This window comes from Lepus europaeus, chromosome 19 (assembly GCF_033115175.1).
Source record: "Lepus europaeus isolate LE1 chromosome 19, mLepTim1.pri, whole genome shotgun sequence".
NCBI lineage: Eukaryota > Metazoa > Chordata > Mammalia > Lagomorpha > Leporidae > Lepus > Lepus europaeus.
The window spans coordinates 41,525,426-41,552,819 of NC_084845.1; the positions used below are offsets into that span (position 1 = coordinate 41,525,426).

General features: G+C 47.6%; 1 protein-coding gene across 3 annotated transcripts in view; it reads left to right on the forward strand.

Annotated features, from left to right (window-relative positions):
- FTO (FTO alpha-ketoglutarate dependent dioxygenase) overlaps positions 1 to 3,467 on the forward strand; it is a 413,000-nt gene extending 409,533 nt beyond the window's left edge. For all 3 annotated transcript variants that reach the window (XM_062177305.1, XM_062177304.1, XM_062177306.1), the window contains one exon: positions 1,100 to 3,467. In XM_062177305.1, the coding sequence (XP_062033289.1) occupies positions 1,100 to 1,253 (154 nt within the window). In that variant the 3' untranslated portion in view covers positions 1,254 to 3,467. The remainder of the gene's footprint in view (positions 1 to 1,099) is intronic.
- Positions 3,468 to 27,394: the final 23,927 nt, after the last annotated feature.

Here is a 27,394-nt window from a genome sequence, read left to right on the forward strand (position 1 = left end):
TTGTTCCTAGTACACACATTCTGACTACCGTGTGCTCCAGGAGAGTCGAGAAACGGCTCCTTCCATAGTGCAGTTTGTATCTTTCTCTTGGATCCTCGTTTGTTTGTTTGTTTCCAGATAAATAAATCCACAGGGCTTTCCGAAACCAATTTCCAGTAAGCTGGTCTCTGGGAGAGGCAGCTGCCTGCCAAGGTGCCATGGTGTTGCCCCAACTTTTTTCCTATGAGGCTATAATTTAGCTGCATATGATAATTAATTTCTCTACTATTGATGAATAATCCATTTAATAAAAACTGTGATTTAAGTGTTTTCCTTAGGGACGAACTCTTGGTAGCCTCTTAATTTAATTTTGTGGAAGTTTCCTCCACCTATTCATCAGTGGAAATGATTATTAACCTCTATTTGCATATATCCTTATAAATCGGTCTCTCCTTGGAGTGCCTTTCTCTGAGCCCAGCAAGCTGGGACACTTGTAAATCTCCAGGATCTCCAAAGACAATCCCGGTCTGTAATATTGTTTAATCTATTCTTGGACGTTTTAATGCAGTAAATTCAATTTAATCTTTCCCAGTAATCTAGTAATACATCGAAATCCCACAAACATTTAAATCTGATAATGGCTTAATCACACACTTTAAATAACAGTTGAGATAATGAAAAAATAATTCACCATTTTAAAGGCAGAATAACTGAATTTCCCTGGTGATTGGCTTCGGCGAAGCCACTCGAGGTAACACCGAGAGGTCTTCAAAGAAAAGTTCACTGGCAGTGCACGGCCTCAGAACCCTCTGCATGGGTTTCAAAACACTTTTTGCACCCAAGTCAATGTCTGTATTCATTCTGTTTTTCTACGCACTTGATGAAGTTCCCTCTTACAGATCTGGGAGTTGAAAAGACAGGAGTCCCAGCACCATCAGGAGCCATGTGTCCTTAGCAACACCTGTTGCCTGCAGTCCGCCCTGCAAGCCGGTCCCTCCCCATCACCCCCACGACCTTCACCACCCAGGACTGCTTTCCAGCGCTGCTGCGTGTCTCCCATGGCTTTAGGTCTTCCGGAACTTTCTTCCCATGGATTCATTGCCTCTTGTTCCTCTTCCAGGTGCCAGTGCCGAATCGCGCGAACTTTGCCCGTGGATCAGAAGCCAGACTGCCGGCCCTACTGGGAAAAGGATGACCCTTCCATGCCCCTACCGTTCGACCTCACAGACCTTGTCTCGGAGCTCAGAGGTCTGCTTCTGGAAGCAAAACCTTAGAAGGAGTGCTAGGCTGGAGGAAGCCGAGAGCTCCACGGCTCTTCTCCCACCTGGTCATGCGTGGGCTTGGGCAACAGCAGTGTAGCCATCTTTAGGCCCCTGGATGCTAGAACCTGGATCCTAGTTCGAAAGAGCTAGGGAATGGAGCCCATAAATGTTAAATTGGTTTAAGATGATGCCATGTGATTTGGTATTACAAACGAGAACCTACCCCCAAAATACTATTTCCCATTTGGGTTTTTTTTTTTTTTTTTTTTTTTTTCTTTAATGGGAATCATGCAACCCCTGGGGGCCATGGAGGCAGCTGGGATGAGGGCCAGCTGTGAGAAAGCAAAACCTCCTTTCCTCCTGCCTAAGGCTTTCCCAGAGGCTCCAGAAGGCACCCAGGCACCTGGGCAGACCGACAGATGTCCATCTCGGTCTCTCACCACACCCTCCAGAGCAGGGGCGGGGAGCGTCCTGCCTGTGGGCTAAGACCCACGAAATCTTTTGGCCTGGCTCTACCTGGCAAGGCAACTGCAGGCAAGACTGGAAATTCCGCTAAGTCCATAGCAGGCTAATTTTTAAGCTGATAATTTTGTATGGTCCACGAATGACGTCATAATTATCCAAATGACCCTTGGCAGAAAAAAATAAAAAAATCCCCTAGTGCTGATCTAGAAGCTGTGCTGTCCACGGTGGGAGCCACTAGGTAGCTGTGGCTGCGTCCACTGAAATCCATTTTTAGTTAAAAATTCAGTTCCTCTGTTGTCCTAGCCACACATTAAGTGCTTACTCTCTACACATGGCCAGTGACCACCTCATTGGACAACACAGGTACCAAGCGTTTTAATCCCGGACAGCGCTTCTGCAGGAAGGCTGAGAGCAGGAATTCTCTTTTCCACTTCTCCGTGGCTCCATCCCCACAGCAGGAAGAAATTCACAGAGAAATGGCCCATGGAAGGGGAACCTCTTTCCCTTAAGACGAAGCTGAGCAACAGCCCGAGAGTGCTGAGCCAGGCGCTCTGCACACAGGAATGGGGAAGTGTTAGCAATTCCAATAAATAAAAAATAAAAAGAAATGTCCCTGTCCTAATACAAGAGGCACCACCCTACCTCCATGGCACCATGGATTTGGACAGCAGCACACCAGTTTGCTTCTGTAATTACCCCCGGCTTGTACTTACTAACGGGGAGAAGCAACTGAGGCTTGAGGGGCGGTGGTGCCCTACACTGATGACCCTGGAGCATCCCAGAGACAGCGCAGACTAGAACCTAAAACCCCGGCTCTGACTTCAGCGGGCCTGAGTTAAGACTCCCACCAGCTCTGTGACCTTTGGCACGTTATGAGGCCTCCTCTGTGCAAGGGGAACACTAAACACACCAGCTTCCAAAAGTATACAGGAAGTGTGGCAATGCAGCTACAGGCTTGGAGCAATTCCTGGCTCACCGTGGATTTTATTCCTCTACACAGCTGCTGATGTGTGCCAGGCCCTTCCTCCATCCCAATGCCACTCACGCATCCCTCCTCTGCGACCTGACTCCCACCTGTGCGTGTCCCCAGGAATCATGAGTGAGCCCCGCCCCGGCCTTCCCTTGTGCATGCTCACAGCAGGGTTGCGGCCCAGGCGGTTTTGCCCCAGGTGGGGGAGAGGTGCTCGCAGGAAAGGACTGAATCCTTTCTCGTGGAGTGAACAGCCATGCGAGAGCGACGGTCCACGGCGCGGAGACCCCGGGCTCTCCGACCTGAAACTCCCCCCACCCACCCAGGGCTCCGAGCCTCCGTGTCCTGGTCACAGAGAAGTGAAAAGCGCCACCCCGCAGGGTTGTTGTAGAGACGGAAAAGGAGGGAGGGTGTGGCACGCCATGACGTCACAGACCCTGTGGCTCACAGTTTTGAGTCCCCCGTGTTTCCTTTGGTGCCAGTCTTTTAAAGATTGGGAAATTTTACACGAAATAAACATGTCTGCATTCTCTGTAGCCTGGGCCTCCATCCCAGCATGGCAACCAGCCGTAACGTCTCCCCACTCTGAGGCGGGTGGGCCCCTATTATCATTTTATCATCGATCTGACCCTCCAAGCCTGTGTGCTTGCACCCCCGTAGTAGAAATAAAGTAGGCATAGTGCTCACCCCCATTTACGTGTGTTACCCTTGAACTATATTCGTAGACTGCTTGTTCTAATCTCTCATGTGCATTATAAAACATTTATATACAATAAAGATGTTAAAAGAATGAGGGGAGAGCCTCTGCTAGTGTTTTTCCCCCCTGCACACCGGTGGATGGGCCTGCTTTGCTGGCCTGGGGGTGGGGAGCCCAGGTGGACCAAGGCTGTTTTCGAAATTTTCCAGGGTTGGAGAAACCACCTTCTGTGAATCCCAAAGCTGAGGTCATATTTCCTCTCGAAGGAGCGGTGGCTTCCACTGAACGTGAGCCCAGTTTGTTTGAGGATTCCATAGGCACAGGGGGGAGGTTTCAGGTGGGTAGAAGGAGGGCAGGCAAGGCTGCGATGGGGAACATGGCAACCAGCTCCCATCCCTCAGGGCCAAGGGAAGCTCTCTCTCCCTAGGAGCTGGGGAAGGACTTTCTTGGGCTCCTGAGCCCAGAGATGCCCATTGCCTCCCGTGTGTGGACAGAGAACGGGGCAGCCCAGCCCAGAGACCACCTTGCAGTAACAACAGCCCCTGCCTACTTTCCTGCAAATGTCCCTGGCGTTGCTGGCTCCCGGCTGTTTTGAGAAAAGTGACCTGAGAGACCCCATGGCACTCAGGGGCTTCCAGCTTCCAACTTTCAACCCAGCTGCCTCCCACAAGCCTTTCTGACCCAGTAGTGCTGTGAGCCCTGGGATCCAAGGACATATCTCTGCCATCCCAGGCTACTGGATGCCCAGGGGGTAGGTAGGTGAGCAAAATAAGAACCTCACTGCTCTCTGGACTCCCAAGGGAGCGCAGACCCTATCCAAAGGGGCAGCTGTCCCACTGGAAGCCTCCTACCCCATGGGGGTTGGGAGGAGGCGATCCTGGCCTGAGCCCTTCCAGTTGACTCCTGCAAATGCAGTCCGAGCAGCACCCCCACACAACAGTGGCCTTTGGTCCCCCACCCCCACCCCCCCCACCCCCCCCCCGACCAGCAGCCTCCAAGCCCAGGAGAGTTTTCTGGACAGAAAAGAAAGAGCAAGGTCATGGCATCACTTGTGACACAATTCTAGTAATAAGCTGCTGAATCCATCACCAGCTGAATCGCGGGATGCTGGCCATGAGGTTGCACAGGCCCCGCTTACTGGAAGCCCACGCTCAGGAGCCGTCTTTTTGTTTCCAGGGAAGGTATTTGCGAATGCAACATTTTTTTTTTCCTCTGCTCTCGTTAAGGCTGATTTTTACCACTGAGCGAATCGCATATATTTGGATCCATGCCATGCTAAATACTGTTTATTTTGGAGACCTGTCAGAGGCAAGTGCATGGAAGACAAGGGGATTCTGATTTGAAAAGGCAATTCTCATCCAAATAGATTCAGATGGAGCAGAGCAGTGCGGATTAAAACGCGCCCAAGTGGTAATGCCGTTTATCCAGTTTGCCTTTGTTACTTTGTGATTAAATGGTATTTTTAATTAAGTTTCATTGGGAGCCATAGGTATCGCGGTGGTGAAATCAATTTGACAACCATAAAGGGGGAGGAAGGCCCAGGCGTGTTGTGATGATTGGGGCTCTAGGCGGACCTGGCGGGGAAGGGGAGGGGAGGGGAGGGAAGGCGGCCCGAAGCCGCCGCGAACGACTTCCGAAGCACAAGCATGCCCCCCCCCCCGCCCCACCCACGGATGCTGACTGCTGGCTGCGGACTACAGACTGTGACCGGCTGGGGAGGCGGGACTGGGGATTGTCAGGGACAGGAATACACCCAGTAACTCGCTGCCCTGAGACACCCCGATATATTCCCCGGCCAGTTGGCGACTCCAGGAGATGTCTGGAGGTTTGTTCTCTCACCTGAGTGCCCCCGGGACCCCCTCCTACAGCCTCACCCTCAAGCAGCCCCCAGTCTCCCAGGACAGTTCTAATTCTCACTCTCAACCTGGGAGGGGCAAGTTCTCCTTGACAGGTGGCCCGGATCCTCTGGTGACAGTGACAGCCCTGCACTGTGTCACCATGAACGCTCATCACATCCTCAGCATCTCCTGATTCCTGAGCTACTGTCGAAGTTTCTGGCTGCAGACTTCTCGGGTTTGGGTCCTGGCTTTCAGTGTGTGACCCCAGGACTACCCACCCCATCAAACTTTTGTTGTCTACACAGCAGGGACGATAGTGACTAAGGGTGGCCCACGTTTGTCGCGAAGATGAAATATGTGAGCATATGAAATGCTTCCAGCAGAGACTGACATACACGGGTCTTCAGCAAGGTCCTAGCCACTGCGGCCAAGCCAGTTTCTTTGTGACCCCAGGAAACCACTTCACCTCTCTCTGCTCCAGTCTTTGGAGTGGGGCACCTTTTTCCTGCCGAGGGCCATTTGGATATGTATAACATCACTCACAGGCCATACAAAATTGTCACTTAAAAATTAGCCTGCTCTAGATTCATTAAATTTCGAGTCTCACCTGTGGTTGCCTTGGCCGGGCCCGATCAAATGACTTGTGAGACTTATATGGCCCGTGGGTGAGATGTTCCCTACCCCTGTAGGGAATGATGGTAGCTCCAAGCTCACTGGATTCACCTCAGGTCTGGTCCATGGGAACCACTCAGTAATGCATGTGAATTATTATGATGAAAAATATTCCCAAAGAGGAGACTAAAGAGAACTCTAGTTTGTTTAAGACAAATAGAACGTTGCCTTCCAGCCCGTATTATCCCATTTGCACTTCATGGCTTCCATTTTTTTTTTTCCTGAGGCCGATAGCGTGGAACTTTTTATAAATGAGATACTATGAAAAATGATTCTTAGTACTCCCTTCCTACAGCCAGATTAGGTCACCCCTTGCAATTTTAGATTTGCTTAAAAAGATGGTTGCCATCACCTTCTAATGGATGATCTGTGTACAACAACTGTTTATTGGCTCTGAATGGCTGAGCACCAGGGTCAGCCTCTTTCCAAGGGAGAGAAGCATTAATTAACTTCCAGCGTTAGATTCCGTGATTCTTTTCCAATGATGCAGTTCATGACTTTGCTTGCATTTACTTTTCATCGGTCCTGAAACAATCGAGGGAAAATAGCTGCTCTGCACATGTGTGTCAGGCTAAATGGATCACAGCAGATACAGATCTGTTTGCCTGTCCGCACTGCCTTCAGACAAAATTCATCAATTTTACAAAAGCCACTGACTAAACATGGCACCAATACAAATGAAGGGCCTCGAGCCTGCCTGGTTTTTCCCTTTTGTTTTTAATCTGCTAAATGCAGTGGCTTCCCCTTGAGCGATGGCAAGTTCTGGCCTGGGACAGCACCCTGGCCCACAGCTGGGGACAAAGCAATCAAGGCCATTCTACAGGGAGTTTAGGAGAAACACGGTGGTTCCAGACCCTGTGCACTCAGTCATTCTGACCCTCTTGGTTCGTGACCATGGCACAAAGCCCTTCCACACAGCCTCAGCTGGTGTTAAAGGTCAAAGAGCGCAGCTGACCACCACCTCCATCCGTGGTGCCACTTTCAGGGGAGCTGATGCCCCTCCAAGATTCCTAGTCCAAGAGAAGCTCTGCAGGCCAGGGCAGCACCCACAGGTGCACCTGGGCACGTCTCCCCAGTGGAGAGAACAATTGAAGGTGCTATTCGTATACACCGAAGTCCTTTGCAAGTTCTGAGTGAGGGCGACTATTAGTAATAGTAATGATGAAAACCGTTTGGTTTTGGCAGGTTAGTGGAAGAATTTCCACGTTTATCAACTCCGAACCGGCAAGCCCGGTCTGACCCAGAAGTGCCAAAAGGCTGGCTCTGGTGGCATGACAAGCAGTCACAGCCTCTCTTGCCTAGGTGTGGTTCCAGCAAATACTGCTGAGACCTCCCGTTCATTTTCCCAGATGCCAAGGCCCCGCAGTGGAAGCATGTTCAACACTTTCGCAAAGTGATCTTGGAGCTCCCCACGCTGTGCCCGCCCCGCCCGGTGCCGCCTTCTGACCCAAGACACATGGATGCTTTCATTTGTTTCTTTGCAAAACTGCTGCTGTCCCCTACTGCAAAAGCCTGCTTTTCCTTTCAAATGGGAGAGTCAGCCCTTGACCTTGGGAGCAAACATCGTTAACCTACCAACCCCCTGGCTCTGCAAGGGATGAATCAGTTTCTCACATCAGATCCGCTACTGCTCCTGCTTCGAACCCATCCAACGCAGAAAACTGGGCCCAGTCGCCCTCCTTCCCCTGCATGCCCCTCCCCACCCAGATAGAGATTTCCAGTTGATTAGGCCTTGATTAGAGTCGGGAGAGACGCATGGCAGGTCTATAGGATTCCCACTGTGGTCCCCTCCCTTGCTCCTTGGCCAGGGGCAGCTGAGAGGGCTCCCAGGCAACATGTGAACAATCAAGCCCTGTTTACCATGGGCCTTTAGTTTTCTTTTCTCAAAATCAAAACAGAGTTTAGTAGGCAGTGTATTTCATACATGCCCCTTGATCAATGGGATGATCTGTCAGAAGCCATTAAAGCCGCCATTAGCTTGAATGCATTCAAAGCTAAACTATTGGATCATTTAAGAGCTGCAGTGATTGTTTTTAATATACTGTACATTGATTTCTCCCTGTGAGCAGCAACATAAGTTTGAAACTAACTGTGTATGACTAAGGCTCCATTGGCTGTCTCTACAAGAAACATGGTTTCACTTCGACCAAAAAGGGCTGTGTATGGTTTTCAGAGAGCTGCAGACCCTGGTCGGGTTCCCAAGGTTTAGACTGGGTCGAGCTGTTTTTTTTTTTTTTTTTTTTCCCTGAGCTTTCTTCCATTTCTTTGTACCCATGAGAGCGCTGTGCGTGCGGAACAGCAGAGGCAGCCCTGCCAACGACCTCAAGGAAAAGGCAGTGGGGGAAATTGTTCTGAAAGCATGAAGCAGAGCTGAGGCCAAAATCCGAGTGAGTTTGACAGCCTTGGGTTAGCAAAACTCTGTGCCCAGCACAAAGCAGCAGAAGAGTGGCTGTGTCAGGGTCTTCCTCTCGAGACAGAGTTTATGGCTCTACAGGTACCTGGGAAGAGCCACGGGCCCACCTTTGGCTGCCATACTGCTAGCTTGTGGTAGAATTGACCTTTTTTTCGCCAGCGCCGTGGCTCAACAGGCTAATCCTCCACCTGCGGCGCCAGCACACCGGGTTCTAGTCCCGGTCTAGGCGCCCGATTCTGTCCCGGTTGCCCCTCTTCCAGGCCAGCTCTCTGCTGTGGCCCGGGAGTGGAGTGGAGGATGGCCCAAGTCCTTGGGCCCTGCACCCCATGGGAGACCAGGAGAGGCACCTGGCTCCTGGCTTCGGATCAGCATGATGTGCCGTCCTTAGCCAGAATAGGTTCATCTAACAAACACTTGTTGCTTCTTAGGCTCTGTCCTAGAGACACCAGACCCCTGGACTCAAAATCTTGTTTTTTTTTTTTTTTTTAATTTTTATTATTCTCATTTTTATTTGAAAGGCAGAGATGGAGGGGGAGAAGGAGAGAGAGAGAGAGAGAGGGAGAGAGAGAGAGAGTCTGTCTTCCAACCACTGGTTCACTCACCAAAAGCCTACCATAGCAGGGGCTAGGCCAGGCTGAAGTCAGGAGCCCAGACCTCATTCAGGTCTCCCACATGAGTGGCAGGGACCCAAGGACTGGAACCTTCATCTGTTACCTCTCAGGGTATGCGTTAATAGGAAGCTGGATTGGAAGCAAAGTTGCCATGACTCAAACCAGGCACACACAGGGGATGCAGGCATCCCACTCAGAGACTTAGCTACTGTACCAAATACCCACCCCCAAATCCCGTACTTAACTGGCATTCCTGGTTTCGGCCCTTTGCTCACTTTAGCACAGAGCCTGAGAATAGAAGCGCAGTTTGGTCGCAGAAGTAGTAGTTACCCTATTTGCAAAGGTTAAGTCTCCCTAGGGGAAGATTTTAGGCATCACACCCATTTTACAGAGAGGGCAATTGAAATCCAGATGGAAGAAGTTAACTAAAGTGAACGCTAGAATTGGATTGCAGGCTTCAGGTGTAGACTGAGATTTGGGAAGGATGTGGACATTCTTGAACCCACCTCCAAAACAAGCCAAACGCATGTTGAAGAGGAAGGTGGCTCCAGCTCACAAGAGCAGCAGAAGCAGCCCACCTACCCCTCCAAATTCCAGCCTCCGGAGAAGAAACCTTGTTAGTCTGGAAAGCAGTTGGGTCCCATTATTTTTTCCTTGTGTCCATAAAAGTCCAATATTGAGTCATATTGACTTCCTGGAGCCATTTGGAATGTATGATACAGGATGTTAACATCAGAGACCAAGATTCACAATACATAATGCTGGTAGGTCAAGCAAAAGTCACAATAGTAAAATCTAGAGCAGAAGTTAGCAACATAGAGCCCAGAGCCACACCTGGCCCACCACTTAGTTTTGTGAAATAAAGTTTTATTGGAACACAGCCACAGTCATTGGTTTATGTATTATCGGCAGCTGGTTTCACACAATGACAGCATGGTTGCAACAGACTACAGGGCCCTTAAACCAAAAGATTTGCTGACCCATAACCTAACTCAGAGGATTATTTTACCACCTGTTATTATGCATGTTAAATGATTAACCTCATGTCTAGTACTTATTAATTGCTCAATTCATATAAATTATCATGATGAATATATAATTTAAAATATTTATTTGATTGGCAGAGAGTTTTCATCTAGCAGTTCACTCCCCAAAGGCCCACAATGGCCAGGCAGGGCTCAACCAGAGCTAAAGCCAGGAGCTGGGAATGCATTCCAGTCTCTGACATGAGTGGCACTGACCCAATTACTTGAGCCATCAACTGCATTAGCAGGGTCTGCATTAGGCAGGAAGCTGGAGTCAGGATCTGGAGCTGAGAATTGAACCCAGGCACTCTGATGTGGGATTGGGGGTCCTAACCTGTCCGAACACAGTGATGATAAATATTTATCCCAACCAAGGTACTCGTATCAAGACCACTCAGTCACTGTACAGACATGGAGGGGGTAGGGGAACAATACTATTAGGAACAAAACAGACTCAAGAGCACAGCCTACAGCTATGTGGGGAGTACAGAGGCCTGCATTAGGTACCCAGGGGTCCAGGGGAAACCAGCCCAAGAGTGTGGAAAGCGACCCCTGGTTTTCAGGTGTGTTATCTGAACACAGGGCAGATCTGCAGGGCCGCGGCTGAAGCCTGATCTTCCATGTAAGACTGCTAAGCTTAAGGAGAAGGCTTTTCCCAGTGCTCCTGTATCAGTGCGTAGATGATCCAAATGCCTCCTTCGGAAGGGTGGTCTTCTGGTTATGATTTCAAGCGAAAGGGAGGAGTCCGTGCTTTCTAGCTCATGGTGCTGATTCATGTGTCACCACAGAGGGCCAGGACAGCACAGGTTTTTCTTGCTCTGTGCTCCACCCAGAATCATATATCACTGGGTCTCAGAGTTTCCATTAAGAAATTCCAAATCAAGGCCAGCATTGCAGGTAAAGCTGCCACCTGCTGCACTGGCAATGCCATATGGGTGCCGGTTTGTGTCCTAGCTGCTCCACTTTGGATCCAGCTCCCAGGTAGTAGCCTGAAAAAAGCAGTGGAAGATGGCCTAAGTGTTTGGGCTCTGTCATCCACTTGGAGACCCAGATGGGGCTCCTGGCTCCTGGCTTTGGCCTAGCCCAGCCCTGGCCATTGCAGCCATTTGGGAAGCGAACCAGCAGATGAAAGATCTTGCTTTTTCTCTATCTCTCCCTCTCTGGTAACTCTGACTTTCAAAATAAATAAATGAATCTTTAAAAAAAAAGAGCCAGTTCCAAATCACTCATTTATGTTCTGATGTTACAACTGCAGCCAGGAATCCCAGAGTGAGCTATTTGCAGTGCATCCCATGGTGCACAGTTCACTTGTAGCCTTTTAAAGCCTCTGTGCATGCTTGTGCATTCTCTCTCTCTCTACCTCTCTCTCTCTCTCTCTCTCTCTCTCTCTCTCTCTCTCTTTCTGGCCCAAGTCTCCAGGAGTGCCTAAGAGCCGTGCTTTGTGTGCCTCTCTTACCACCAGAATCCTCGACTCACTTGTAAGTCACTCTGTGTTGGTCATTTTCATTTGTTCTGTTCCAGAAGTATTCATGAATATAATTTTACTTGTCAAATTTGGTTTCCGTATTGGACTATAAAATACTAGTGGGCAAGACTTACAGGATCAAGTCTTCTTTTTTTTTAAGATTTATTTATTTATTTGAAAGGCAGAATTACAGAGAACGAGGGAGAAGCAGAAAAAGAAAGAGATCTTCCATTTGTTAGCTCACTCCCCAAATGGTCACAACAACCAGGACTGGGCCAGGCTGAAGTCAGGAGCCAGGAGCTTCATCCAGGTCTCCCACTTGAGTACCAAAGCCCAAGTACTTGGGCCATTCTCTGCCGCTTTCCCAGGTGCATTAGCAGGGAGCAGCTGGGACTCGAACTGGTGCCCGTATGGGGTACCAGCATCACAAGCAGTGACTTCACTCCCTGCTGCATAGGGCAGACCCCCAAGTCTTCCATTTAGAATATCAATTCATATCCACCAAATCATTTGATATTCATTCACTCTCCCCCTGGCTGACTTGTGCCTGATACAGAAGAGGTACTCAATAAACCCTGGTTGGCTTACTGATTGCTGGAGTCAAATTAATCTGAGCATCCCCAGCCCTTGCTCTGAAATCTCCCTAGTCCTCTTGTCTCCTTGCATTTTCTGGTCATCATTTACAAGACGTCTTGAAAGCTAGCCCCCACCTCTTCACTTCCTCACTTCCCAAAATGAGCTTCTTACCTTGATTCCAGCCACATCCAATGTTGCACCACATCCTGAGTTTTTTATTCGTGGCTCCAGTACTGTCAGATGGGTTGGCCAAGATCATGCTGAAACTCTAGCAATGGGTAAAGGGCTACAGCTGAGAATGGGATCCAGGCCCAACAAAACTCCAGAGGGCAAAATCACAAAAGACCAGCTCTTTTGGCCAATTGGGGGTTGATGGAAGACTGGAAAATTATGTGGTCATGGATTTGGACTGGGTCACTGGCCTGGGCTCATCAGGCTACTAAGATGGTGTTGTCACATTTAACATATAATTCAATTCCCCACACCCACCAAACACACACAGAAAGGGAAAATGGTGTAAGGATTCACCCCCATCCTGGGGTGGTGCCTGGAGTGTGGGAGATGGGCACAGAGAATCCTATCCCCTCATTCTGGGGGTGACCCCATGACTTCTAAACCCAAGCCAGGAACTTCACCTGGTGTTCAACTGGGAAGTAGCCATCTTTTCCAGCACTGGGCAGAGCACTGTCCAGACACCAAAGAGCGTCAATCAAAGGTGGATGAGTCCATGAAAGCATCATTAGCCATCAGAGAAGTGCAAATTCAAAGCACAGTGGGGTATCACCGTAGGCCTAGGACAACGGCTGTGATTTACACATTTCTTATAAAATGAAACACGCACTACCGGATGACCCAGTAACCACGCTCTTGGGCATTTGTTCGAGAGAAATGGAACCTGTATTCATACCGAGCCTATATGTGAGTGATCATAGAAACTTTATTTATCATGTTTGCATACTATAAATAAGCCAAGTGTGCTTCAGCAGGTGAAGTGAGTCAAACAAACATATCCATACCATGGAATATCACTTAGGAAAAGGACAAAATGATGGAATGGATCTCAAGAAAATTGTACTAAGCAAAAAAATAGATATATCCAGTTCCAAATGGTTCCTTATCCTATGATTCCAGTTATACAACCTTGAAATAACAAGAACATAGAGAGGGGCCGGTGCTGTGCATAGTGGGCTAAGCCTCTGCGTGCACCACTGGCATCCTGTATGGGCATTGGTTCAAGTCCCAGCTGCTCCTCTTCCCATCCAGCTCTCTGCTATGGCCTGGGAAAGCAGTGAAATATGGCCCAGGTCTTTGGGCCCCTGCATGCATTGGGGAGACCCAGAGGAGGCTGCTGGCTCCTAGCTTTGGATCAGCTCAGCTCCAGCCATTGTGGCCATCTGGGGAGTGAACCAGCGGATGGAAGACCTTTCTCTCTGTCTCTCCCTCTCTCTGTCTGCAACTCTAGCTCTCAAATAAATAAATAAAATTCTTTAAAAAAAAGAGCATAGTGAACAGATTAGTGAGTGTCGAGGGTTAAAGATAGAAGGGAGGGGTGGTGGTGGCTCTAATGGGTAGCAGAGAAGGACTCTTGTGAGGATGAAATAGTTCTGTAAGTAGACTGTGGTGAGGCTGCACGGACCTACACATGTGATAACATGACAGAACTGTGCACAGGTACACACATACATGAGTACATGCAAAACTACTGAAACTCAAATCATCTAACTAAACTGTCAAATGTCAACTCCTGATTTTCATATTGTGGCAAGATGTTACTACCAGGGGAACTGGAATGAAGGGCACACACAACCACCTCCTTGTACTTTTTTTTCCAGCTTCCTATGACTCTGTAATTCTTCCAAAACAAATAGCCAAAAAAAAAAAAAAAAAAAAAAAAAAAAAAAAAAAAAAAAAAAAACTTGCCAGGAGAGGCCAGTGTATGGCGCCATAGGTTAAGCTGCCAGCTGTGATACTGACATCCCATATCAGAGCTCTGGTTCAAGTTCCAGCTGCTCTGCTTCTGATCCAGCTTCCTGCTAATGTGCCTGGGAAAGCAGCAGATGATGGTACAAGTGCTTGGGTTCCTGCCACCCACATGGGAGACCTGGAAGAATTGTTGTCTCCTGACTTTTGTCTGGACCAAACCTAGCCTTTTGGAGCCATTTGAGAAGTGAGCCAGAGTTTGGAAGATCTCGCTCTTTCTTTCCCTTCCTCTCCCTGTGTCACTCTGCCTTTCAAATGAATCTTAAAAATAAATAAACTGGCCAGGAGACGCTGAATTTGTTTCTGATATGGCAGCTCCCTCAGGGAATCTGGTGGGCAATTTCCACCGGTTGTGAATCCATGATGGGATATGGGATTCCACCCTTGAAGCACAGGTGCTTGCTTGCGCTCTGGACTTGGTACAAGTGAATCCGCTTCCCTTGGATGTTGCTGCCATAGCCTCATGGATGCTTCCAGAAGGAGAGCCTTTGCCCACTCATGGGATGAGAATCTTTCAGACATGGGAGCAAGGGACGTTTGACAGTCAGAAAGCAGCCTTTGAACCAAACATATTTGGGATCCAATGGCTTAGGCTATGCTACCAGCTATCCTTGGAAAGCCATGGATAGCCACAATAAGCTACTCTTTGTTGCGATTCTGCATGTGCCAGGCCTCATTCCAAGTTGTCCCATCACCATTGCACGGAACTTTCACAACAACCCTGGGAGGTAGTTGCTCTATTTTTCTCCTGCATTTATCCAGGTAAGAACATGTGGCCAAGAAAGAACATGCCCCAGATGACACAGCTGGTAGCTGGCAATGGTGGTGTTCAAACCCAATCATTGTGGCTCCAGAGTCTGAGCATTTAACCTTGGCCTCTTTTCCACTGATCTTAGCAACATCTTCAGTCTATGAAAGTTATGGGGTCTACCAGACATACGAGATACCGGATCTGGCAAAGGCAGGAGACAGAGTTCCTTTCAGCCACTGCTGTTTGAAGGCAATGAGCTATAGCAGAGTAGTGAGAAAGCTGAGCTCTGGGGGACATGACATTCAGGTTCCAGGTCCCACAACCATACTACACACACATGCACACACACATACACACACACACGCACGCACGCATGTCTGCAGCAGCATGGCCATGGAAAACTTAACCTCTCGGTGCCCCGAGTTCCCTTCCATAAAGTGGAACTACTAACAGCATCTATAAATACGGTTGCTTGAGGGTAAGTTTTTGAAAAGGCACAAGACTCAGCACAGTGCAAGACTTGTTCATTGTTCAGAAGTGTGAATGATTATCCTTGAAGGAGAACCCTGGCTTTTTGAGGTAGAAGTGCTGCTGCTCTTTGGTGGGGCTAACTGGGGCAGGGAGGGGTGGGGGTGGTGGGAAGCAGGTCCGGCCTGAGTGTGAGTGTACAGGAGAGGGCTACTTCTGATCCCGATGCAGCCAAAGGTGCTGTCTCAAGGGACCTGCTGCCTAGCTAGCCCGTGCCCCTAGTGGCATGGGGGCTCTCCTGCAAACGTGATACCACTTGGGGGGAGGCTTCTTTGGAGCACTGTGGCCACGTGTGAGGGGGAACCTTGGGAAGAACCTCCTTTCAGGATGGCAGAACATCAGGGCCAAATCAATTCATAAACTATTCTAGAAGCTACCGAGGTAGAGCATTTGGAGTGACATCGATGGATAACCCCACCCTCCCAGAATATAAAAAAAGAGTGTTTGTTTTTACAACTTCATCTGCACCATTCACTCTGCTTCCCACACCAACAGGGCACCCACCTCAGGGCCCTTGTACTTGTTCCTTGTTCTGCCAGGTGTCCACACAGCTCACTCCCTAGCCTCCTTGAGATCCTTCCTCAAATGTCACCTTTAAAGTGATCCTTTTTTAAAAAAATTTTTGTTGAGAGGCAGAGAGAGAGAGGGCAATGAAAGAGACATAAGACAGAGAGAAAGAGGGACAGACAGCGAGCTCCCACCTGTTGATTCACTCCTCAAATGCCCACAACAGCCAGGCCTGAGCCAGGCCAAAGCTGGGAACAGGGATCTCAGTGCAGGTCTTCCACATGGGTGGTGGGGACCCATGGACCTAACCCAACACCTGCTGTCTCCAGGATGTGCAATCGCAGGAAGCAGAAGCAGAGCTGGGACATGAACCCAGGTACTTCAATACACGATGCGGACATTGCAATCAGAGGCTCAACTGCAGGCCAAATGACCTCCCCCACCCTTCTTCTAGACCACCTGCTACAAAATGGAGCATTAGGATTTTTCAGCATTTAGTCCACAATAACATTTTTGTAATAACAGCTTTATTGAGATAATTCACATAGCAGAACCAAATAGCAGTTTGAACATGCTAGTCTTGACCTCATCTAGCTTCATGGACTATATTGGTTGGATTCTGAAGTGCATTTTTTTTTCAGGACCTCAAGATGCATTTTACAACAATGGCATGTCATTGTTTAATTGACGGTGTTTATTTTTCTTTCTTGGTGATATATAAAATAATGTACCTTAAAATCAAAGGACTCCTTGAATTGATGGAGTATAGTATCAAAAGTTTCCATAATCATTATTCTAAAGAGCTCAAGGTACACATTTCAGTTGTACTGTTGACAAAGATGTAAAAGGCATTTGTTTTTCTTTAAAAAAAAAAAGTCAGAGATACAGAGACAGAGAGAAAGAGATATTCCATGCTGGTTCACTCCCCAGATAGCCACAAAGGCTGGGGCTGGGAGTCTGAAACTCTGTCTGGATCTCTTACATGGGTGGCAGGGACCAGAGCACTTGGGCCATTTTCTGCTGCTTTCCCAGATGCATTAGCAAGGAGCTGGATTGGAAGCTGAACAGCTGGGACTCAAACCAGAGCTCCAATATGGGATGCTGGCGTCACAAGGAGCAGCTTAGCACCAGCCCCTGTCAAATACATCCATAAGCTTCCATTTTGTGTGCAAGCACACCCTGGGGGAGGACATCAAATCTGAGACTGCTTCGTGTGCATCAGGGGGTGCGAAGTTGCTTCATTCATGTTTCATTCTTTTTGGCATCTTTCCTTTTCCTTCGCTCCCAATTCGGCTTCTCTCATGCTTGCTGGGGTATTTCTTTTCTTCTGAGAGTGTTCAAAAGGCTAAACCGATCTTCGTGACTTTATTCTTTGAAAACTGCTATCAAGGTAGGTAGATGTCTAGTGGAGATTTGGGGCCTGTTGGGCTGCTACCGCCAGGCTGCATTTAAACTAGTTGTGACTTTGATTTAAGAATTTGACTTGCTAGGTAATACATCCAGAGCAGGGGATGATGTATGTACTGCTTCCATCAGGAATCTCAAGTTCTTTATGCAATGTGTTTATTTCTGTGAGTGGTTATGTATTTAATAAATAATGTGTTTCAGTGGGTATTATTTTCATTTCAGTGTTTAATGCCGCCACAATATGTCTCGGATGCAGGGTTGAATGGCACCTCATAAATTACGAGCTGTTATTAGCGGCTTTCTCGTTGCATCTTAATTATTAGGTTGAAAAGAGAGGGCAGACTTTTATAAGCATTCATATTTTCTGTTTACAAGCCTTTTACTGACGTCTAATAAATTTAATTACCTCTAATAAGAAGAGGAAATGAAGTTCTATTTAGCAAATTCATAGCTTTGAAATGCATCTTGTAGCTTTATGAGCATGGCAAGCTTCAGGAAGGTGAAAGCTGTTGAAGGCGCTGCTGCTGGGTTAAACTAACTGCAAAACTGCTCAATTATTTTTGTTTCTATCTTATTGCTTAACCTCCAGGGTAAACTTCAGGCTACCTGATAAAGCGGCCGCTCAGGAACTTTAAGCTTCACACGCCTCACCCTGCAGGGTCCAAGCAGGCTCCTGGATTAAAGGTACATTTCTCAAACATAATTTTAAATTCGGAAATTGATTGTGTCTTGACCTACTTATTTCCAAGAGCAGTTCATTCCCGACTCCTTTGTTTTGCTCTTATTCTAAATCTATTGTTCTTGGAGGAGACTCCCAGCTGCTAAGGGGCTGGGAGGAGGAATCCACGCAGCAGAGACAAGGTCCTTCTGCCTGCGCCACTGCCCTTGGGGTCAGAGTCACCATAACGGGACTCAGGCCATGAGAGGACCCTTCGTGTTTTCTAGTAACCGCTTCCTCCAGGGCGTGAGAACAGAGAGAAGATGTTCTGCCGGCTTATAAATATTGTGTCTGGGAAAAGAGGGAGCCCAGAAAATATGTAAAGACTTCTTTTATAGGGCGTCAGATAGTTCATTTTGGGTTTATTTTTGATCCAGTATCTTCCCAAAGAATACCTTATCAGCATCTAGAGTTCCATTTATTGCAGCATGTTGGCAGAGAAAACCTTGGCAACACTGTAGTACTTAGCTCTAACTAACTCTTGGCTTTCTTGTTTCTGAAAACGCGTGTTAATAGGAAGGTCTTGGGAATGACAATGATTCCTGCTGTGTGCCCTCAGTACCGGAGCCCCTGGGTCTCTGTGACAGTCACTCTGCTCCAGGCAGCTGCTGGGAGCTGACCACCACCTCCCTCTTGGACTTCAGGGCCCCCTCCCAACAGCCTCACCATCCTGCCTCCCCTCAGCTGCCCCTCACTGCCTCCACTGGGACGGCTGCAACAGTCTTCCGGGGGACCTCTCGGCCTCCAGTCTTGGCCCCTCTGGCCTGTTGCCCCCAGCACTGGCCAGAGTGAGCTGCCCCTGAGAGAAGAAATGTCTTTCCACACAGCTCTCTGAGGTCTCAAAGCAGCATTCTGGCGGCACCACCTGTCACAGCATCCTATGGCATTCTACCCACAGCCTGGTTCCCCCAAAACAAGTAAGCTCCTTGTTCTCCAAGACACTTGGTCCTTCCAGAGAGCCGAATGGCTTCCCTCGGGGCCTCTGCCATAGCAGTCTCTGTGGTGGCTTTGGGGTGAGTTTGTGTGGACACCAAGCGGTCATGGTAAGCAGCCATCTTATGGCTTTGAATGATCTCTATTAGGAAAGAAGACCAGAGAGAGCTACGAAAGGGCATTTTCAGCATATTTTATAGGCCTATTGGCCATCCCAACTTCTTCTTTGAAGTTACCTGTTCATGTCCTTTGTCAATAAAAAAAAATTCAAGTCCTTTTCTATTGACTTGTGGGGGCACTTTGTATATTTTCCCCCTTCTCTGTTGTATGCATTATAAATATTGTCTAAAAATTGTCTCCCAGACTATTATTTAACTCTTTTAAATCTTATTTTAATTTATCTAAGGGGGGGAGGAGAAAGATCCCCCTCCTTCAACTGCCCCCATCTGCTGGTGCACACCCCAAATGCCCCCAACAGCCAGGGTTGGGCCAGGCTGCAGCCAGGAGCAAAAACTTAGCTCAGATCTCCTCCATAGGTCACAGGGACCCAAGTGCTTCAGCCGTCACCTGCTGCCTCCCAAGGTGCACTTTAGCAGGAAACTAGAATGAGAAATGGGGCCGGGACTTAAATTCAGGCCCTCTGACTGGGAAGCCAACCTCCAATGCAGCATCTAATCACTACAACAAACACCTGCTCCTATCATGTGTCTTTAATGTTGTTTATGGTATCTATTGTGTCTTTTATCATATGTAAACATCTGGATTTTTAATACAGTCATATCTGTTAATGTTTTGCATTATTGCTTCTCATAACTGTCTCACAAGCCTCCCCCCATCACAAATTACTCTTTGTTTTTCCTGGCATTTGCTTGTGCATTTGTTTTATTCTTTTCCTTTCAAATCTTTAATCCATCTCACATTTCTTTTGGTGAATGATATAAGTGAGGGTTCTGACTCCCCCATTCCTATCTCCAGTCCATGCAGCTGCCTTAACACCATTTCATGAGCAATTATTGTTTCCTATATTGACTTGGAAATTCATTTTTTTTACTATTTTACATTCTAATTTTTACAGGAGAATCATCTTGGGCATGTTTAAAGATATAGAGGAAGGATCCAGTATATAGGATGAGATTGAAGAATTCAGGAGGGCTCAAAGAATGCTAGGAAAAGTCCTGATCCTGAAAGATAATGAATTGGGTTGGTGAACAGGTATTCATTTTGAATGGAGGCTGGAGGTGAGGCAGTGAGGATGGGTAACATTTAGGTGAGACCACGGACCTGGGGAGTTTACATCCAAAAGCCTCCATTTTCTTAGTAGAATACAGTGATTTGTTGGGCACAGCAACCAAGTAGGACATTTGTTGACTGCAACTGTCAGGGAGGTTAGGGTTCAGGCAGCAGCAACCTAGGGAGTTGTCAGCTTTCTTCCTAATCTAAGTACATCCCCTCACCTCTACTGCTGGATCCTAGCATGGGTGTTTTTTTGTGTGTGGATTACAGCAGTAGCTCCATGTGACAGATATGGTTATCTGTCTTGTTCATTGCTTTGTCTCTGAACTCTAGAATTGCACCTGGCACACAGGAAACGTTCAGTAAGGACATACTCAATAAATGAATGAACTCTGAGGAGCTTTTCTGCAGAGCAATGAAGGCTCCAGAGGTCACAGTAGAAGGGGTGGATAGAAGGAATGACAAGGACGTGGAAATGAGAGCAGACCAGGAAAGTTGTACATGAGGCACTGGCCTCACTTGCAGCTGCAAGGTAGGGCCTAGCTTCTATGGCTGTCATGGGGGCTATAAATGTGTTGCCCCAACTCAGCTTTTGCTCAAAGTTCCAGATAGAAGGCAGCGAAACAGTGGTTCCTCCACCTTGTCCAGGAGGGCAGGCAAGCAACTTGCTGGCTCTGGGAGCTTTCGCCCTCCCTGGGTCACCAATGGGCCCTCGGTGCTTGGCTGCCTTGGTCATCACATGAAGTAGCAGGAGAGTGTCTTACGAGGCAGAAGAGACTGTAGCCATAGCCCCCCAGAGAAGGCCTTGCTCTAGTGGTTGAAGAGAGAGGATGGGCTACCCCTCAAGGTCACACACACCTCTCTGGAATGAGGCCTTGGAGACAGACTGAGCCTTCCCTCAATGGAACCAGAAACCATCTGTTATGTCAAGGAGTGCCCAGGCCCACAAAGAAGGCCCTGCTTGTATTGTAAGACCTCATAAAAGGTTTGTGGAATGAATAAGTGATTCGATGGAGGGAGGACTGGGTAAATGGGCACATAGCGCAACGTTTTAATTGCAAAAGACTTGGAGGTAATCCTTTTCCCTGGACTATACTACAGACATCAGTGCTGTCTGCTGAGCGCTCCTGGTTCCCCACCCTCTGAGGACACGCGAGGGTTGTACTTAGCAGGCTTTGGGAGGCCATGTGATGCGTTCTGGTCAAAGAGTTTTGAGCAGAAATGTCCCTTGCTGTGTCCAAACCAATGCCCTTGCTTGTAAGACCTTTGGACATTCTTTGCCCTCTGCCAGGTGCTGCTGTCAGCTGGAGCCCCTGGATGGACCTGGTGAGCCCTCCTGACAACCTGTGATGGATGCATGCCATGAATAGGAAATTTACACCACGTGCGACCCTGCTTATCCCAAAGGATACTCCCATAACAGTCTGAGCTCTGATTCTAATGGTGTTCCTAGAGGATGGAAAAGGGAAGTTTAGTTTTGAGTCACCAATTTTTTTCTTTTAGATTTTTTGTGGTCACCTATAATATCAAATTTACCATTACATCCACGTTTAAGTGTACAATTCAGTGGCATACATATATTTGCATTATTGTGCACCATCAGCACTATACATCCCCAGAGCATTTTTAATCTTCTCATACAGAAACTTTGTACCCATCAAACAATAATTCCCCACTCCCATGATTACCACTGTTTACTTTCTTTCTCTCTCTATTTTAACTATTTATTTTATTTATTTGAAAGAACTACAGAGAGAGGTAGAGACAGAGAGGTCTTCCATCCTCTGGTTCATTCCCCCAAATGACTGCAACAGCCAGAGCTGAGCCAATCCGAAGCCAGGAGCTTGTTCTGGGTCTCCCATGTAGGTGCAGGGATCTAAGCACTTGGGCCATCCTCCACTGCTTTCCCAGGCACATCAGCAAGGAGCTGTATCAGAAGTGGAGCAGCTGGGACTAGAACCAGTGCCCATATGGGATGCCAGCACTGCAGGCCAGGGCTTTAACCAGCTATGCATAGTGTCAGCCCCCACTATTTACTTTCTGTCTCTAAGAACCTCCTGTATTTTGTACTCTAAGGTCCTTCTAGATTCTAAGGACCTCCTGTAAGTGGAATCATACCAGATTTATTCTTTTGTATGTGGTATATTCCACTTAGAATAGTATCTTCCAGGTTGATCCACATTGTAGCGCATATTAGAATTTCATTCCTTTTTAAGGTTGAATAATATGCCATTGTATGCATACACCACATTTTGTTTATCAATTCATCTACTGATGTACATTTGGTTGCTTTTTCTTTTTAACTGTTAGCAATGATACCACTATGACCTGAGAGTGAAAATGTGAGTCCCTGCTTTCAATTCTTTTGTGCAAATACTCAGAAATGGAATTCCTGAACCATGCAGTGATTCTGTTTGGTTTTTTTGAGGATCCCATATGCTGTTTTCCACAGCCGATGCCCCATTTTGCATTCTTCTAGGAAGGGTTTCGGTTACTCCACATCCTCTCCAATACTTCTTCTTCTCTTTTTTAAGATTTGTTTATTTATTTGAAAGGCAGAGTTACAGAAAAGCAGAGGCAGAGAGAGAAAGAAGTCTTCCATCCGCTGGTTCACTCCCCAAATTGCCACAATGGCCAGAGCTGGACCCATCTGAAGCCAAGAGCCAGGAGCTTCTTCCAGGTCTCCCATGCGGGTGCAGGGGCCCAAGGACTTGGACCATCTTCTACTGCTTTCCCAGGCCATAGCAGGGAGCTGGATCAGAAGTGGAACAGCAGAGACTTGAACCAGCATTCATATCATTCATATGGGATGCCAGCCCTGCAGGTGGTGGCTTTACCTGCTGTGCCACAGTGCCTGTCTTGTGTTTTTTTTTTTTTTTTTTTTTTGGTGTGTGTGTGTGTGTGTGTTTGTAATTGTCTTTCCAATAGGGGAGAAGTGAAATCTCAATGTGGGCTCAATTTCCTCTGGACTGTCTTATTGTGAGTGGAAAGGAAGCCATAGTTGTCACTGTCCCTAGAGGTCTGAAAATTACATTCTGTTTGGCCATGGGTAGGAAAGCAGCCTTCGGGAAAATTATGATTTCAATGAGCTTGGTTTCTTCTTCCTGTGTTTCATGCCCCTTTCACATGCCCCTTCCTACAATTCCTCTTCCCCACTGAAGGATGCATTCACACCAAAGAGAGAGAACCTCCCTAGAGTATCTGCTGTTCAAACACAGAGAGGGTTTCACCCAAAGGAATACATTGCCAATGGCACAAGTTCAAATTCAGTAAGAGAACTATTTGGGGATAGAACACCTCTACAATGGAATCATACAGACAATAATGCCTCATGAAAAGAGTGCCCCATTTCCACAATTACGTTAGAAATCATGGCTACGTGTCTTCATAGTGCTATTTGTATTTGGAATCAGGCTTGGATGTGCTATGTAAGTGACAGCCAGACTACGTGACTTTACCCAGACATTTCTGTGAGAACTCATAAAACCCAACTATAAAATTCGGCATCTTCATTGGAACTAAGCCTGTAATAAGACTGGAATGGAGTCCTAACGTTCTGGAATGTTCTGGAGGCTCTGCCAAGTGATGGCTCTGTGAAGAACCTCTGCAGGCTGCTCTGGGCACCAAAAGGCTAAGGCTTGGCGATGCGGACCCAGGATGAGGGTGTGTGGTCAGTCAGACCCTGTTGGATCCTTCCTTGACTCTGCCATCGATTGGCTGTGGATGCAGTCTAGAGCAAGTACCAGAGTAGAATCCTTGCTTCTCAGCAATGGACTGGTCCCCACAGGGAGGGACAGAGCACGGAGCAGTAACAGTGAAACTAGGCTTCTAGAAAATTAGCCCTTCCAGCTCTGGTCAAGTCAGCTACTTGATCCTAAACAACTCCGATGACTCACGGCATGAGCTGTGGGTCTAAGGAGCAGAACAGTTGGGAGCTGACTTGGTAGCAGATGTCAGTTCCCAAGATGGGTTCCCTGTCCACCTCCTCTTTTTCTCTCGGTACTTGGAGGTATGTGAGAGCCAAGCTAAACCAAACTAGGCCTGCCTCCGCCTCTCCACTTCACTTTGGCTGCCTTTCACTTCACCCCTAGAAACTTCCTGAAGACTTTCTTGTCATGAAGAATCACCATCATGAGAAAACACACTTTTTTGCAGGTCCCTGCCCAAAAAGAGGATGAGGGTCCAACCCATTGCGCATAATAAAGCCGAGACCACACAGCAATGGTAGTCAAAGGTTGGGCAAGGTTTTAGTAATAGTTACAGGGACCTACCATGGCATAAAGGAAAGGAAATCTAACACTGACACATGAGTCTTTTTCCACTGGAGACTGGAAGTCCTGAGTTACACCTTACATGGATCATTTTAATTTCATCGATCCTTTTAATTACTGCCAAGGAGTTTGTTTATTAAAGATTGAGAGATGCAGAGAGGCTGGTTTGCCTAGATTTAGATGTCTGTGTCCCACATTGGTGTGCCTGGGGTTCATTCCCGGTTCTGACTCCTGATCCTGCTTTGCTGCCAGTACACACCCTGGTAGGCACCAGTGATGGCTCGAGTACTTGGGTTCCTGCCACCCACACGAGAGACCTAGATTGAGTTCCTGGCTCCTGGCTCCCAGCCTGGCCCATCTCTGGCTGTTGCAGGCATCTGGGGAGTGAATCGGCAGATGGGGCTCTCTGACTCTCTGTCTTCCAATAAATAAAAAATGATAATAAAGTCAAAAAGACTGTGATATAATTCATATCTCATAGAATTCACCCTCAGAAAGTGTATCATTCTTATTACATTATCAAAATTGTACAAAATCAGAACTGTATAACTTCACAACAATTTTCTCACTCCAGAAAGAAACACCATAGCCATTAGAAGCCATTCCCTATGCTCCCTGACCCCTAGCCTCTGGTACCCACTGTCTACTTTCTGTCTCTATGGATCTGCCTATTTTGGACATTTCCTATATATGGAATCATAGAATAAGTAGCCTTTTGTGCCTGCTTCTTTTATTCAGTATAAGTTTCCAAGGTTCATTCAGGTTATAGCATGTTTTGGTACTTCACTGCTTCTATGGCTCAGTAATACTCTATTGTATGGCTAGACCACATTTTGTTTATTTATTCATCAATGAATAGAGGTTGTGATTGCTTCTACTTTTTGGCTATTATGAATGACATTGCCAGGAACACTTACGTACAAGTTTTTACATGGATACTTGTTTTAAGCTCTCTTGGATATATGCAGAATGCCGAACTCTTCTCCAAAGCAGCTGCACCATTTTGCATTCCTACCAGAAGGTTATCACGATTCCAGTTCTCTTTATCCTCACCAACACTTACTATTGCTCATCATTTTTATTATAGCGATCCGAATGGATGCAAAGTGGTATCTCATTGTGGCTTTGATTTGGGTTTCCATAATGATACATGATGCTGAGAATGTTTCCATATACTCACCATTCGTATATTCTCTTTGGAAAAACGTCTTTTCAAACCATTTGCCCATCTTTTAGTTGAATTGTTTCAGTTTATATCATTGAGTTGTCAGGAGTTCTTTCTGGACACTAGTCTCTTATCAGCTATACAATTTGCAAATATTTGCTCCAACTTCTTGATAGTGTCCTTTGAAGCATGATTTTAATTTTGACGGAGTGCAAATTGATCTATTTTTCTCCTTTGCTTGCTTGTAATTTTGGTGTTATATCTGTCCAGGGTATTTTAAGAGCCCCTTTGATTGTCCAAAACAATACTGAATGTCATTCATAAGGTGACTGCACATCTCTGGCTGTGAAGGGGTGATCTTTGTGTGTCTGAACTGACCAAGGTGCCCTCAGAGGTCTTAAGGAAGGTGAAGGGGGCTTGTACTACTATGGTCACACCTGAGCGACTCTCCAGGGAGTGGAAGGAATCGTGGGCTAGGATGGTGTGCAAGTACAACTTTCTTTTGCCCCATGTGAGAGGATTAAGTAGCTGGTATTGCAAAAGAGAGCTAGGTGGAGGCAGACATTGAGCCCTTTTCTGTGGGTTCATTCAAATCTCCTGCTGGTCTCTCGGTTTTTGCTCCAGGCTTGACCAAATGACCATCATCTCTCCCACGGCCAGCAGGCTCTGGGAGCAGAGCGCCCTCCCCACTTGGCCCTGCATCCAGTCCTGCAGGACACTCTGTTCAACCTGGTGCTCCAGGAGCAGCCACTTTGTCCTGCTCTCTACAGAACAGCGGCCTGGGCCATGGCGGTTCTTACCTCTTTGAGTACCAGGTATGAGTTTTGCCCAATGAAAGCCTCAGTCTGACAAAGCCCCACTCTGGGCCCATAGGGAACTCGCTCATATAGCAAGGAGTCCTTATGGGGATCCTTTGGGGAACCCTGTCTATAGGTCCTGGCACTCTGGAACCTGGGAGATGCCCAAGGCCTGCTAAAGGAGATGCCGTTCTCTCTCCATTCGCCTAAGATCCTTGAAGTGTGAGTGTGGGATTTGAAGTCAGATCACTGCTTTCTCTTCTTTCCCCACCTGGCCCACTCCTCCCTGCCAGCTTCCAACCAGCAGTCTGGGCACAGCCAGCATTTCAGATGTGTCATGAGAACCAGTGAAGTAAAGCCTTCCAAGAGGAAAGTCCTGGTGCTTTTCAAGTTTGGCCTACAGGTCTACTGTCCTGTGGCTTGGCCGGGGCACGTGCTCTTCGCAGGGCTTAGAGTGAGGGAGGCAACGCAAGATCTGGATGAGAAGACACCTAGGATGCAGATGGAAGATATGACGACTTCGCTACCTAATGAGACAGATCTGTCATGCTCCCGGCCTCGTGGCCACATCTCAGAATGGATCGTTCCATTGAAAAGCAGGAGATGGAGCCCCCTGCCCCCTTCTCATTTATTAGGACTTAGAGAAAATTAATCGGATTTGGAGCTCTCTGGGGTCAGCAGTGGGCTCGATTCCTTTTTTCGTTGGGCAGTAGAGGGTCTGAAAAGGTTAGCGTCCTGTCCCTAAAGCTGTTAACTAGCAAGCTTGGAGGCTCAGGAAGCGGGGGCTGGTGGTGGTGGTGGTGGTGGGGGGAGGCAGCCCAACATTAGAGAATAGAGTTTACTGTCTGACCCGCTGGCCGTGAAGGTTAAGGAGCTGGTGACAACTGATGATTTCTCAAGGGCGTTTTGTTTGCAGATGGCTTTCTAGTGATTTAGACAGGTCGTTAGTGGATCAATACTTTTCTCAGGAGTCCCTGAAATCCCTGGCTCCTTAATAGTTGAGCCTAGGCAGTTATTTCTCAAGAACAATTGTGCCCAATGTTTGGGGGGGGGGGGAGACGATGGCACCTTACTATTTGTGGCTGCCACCTGATGGCCTACTATGTACCCTGCACTGCACCAGGTGTTTGA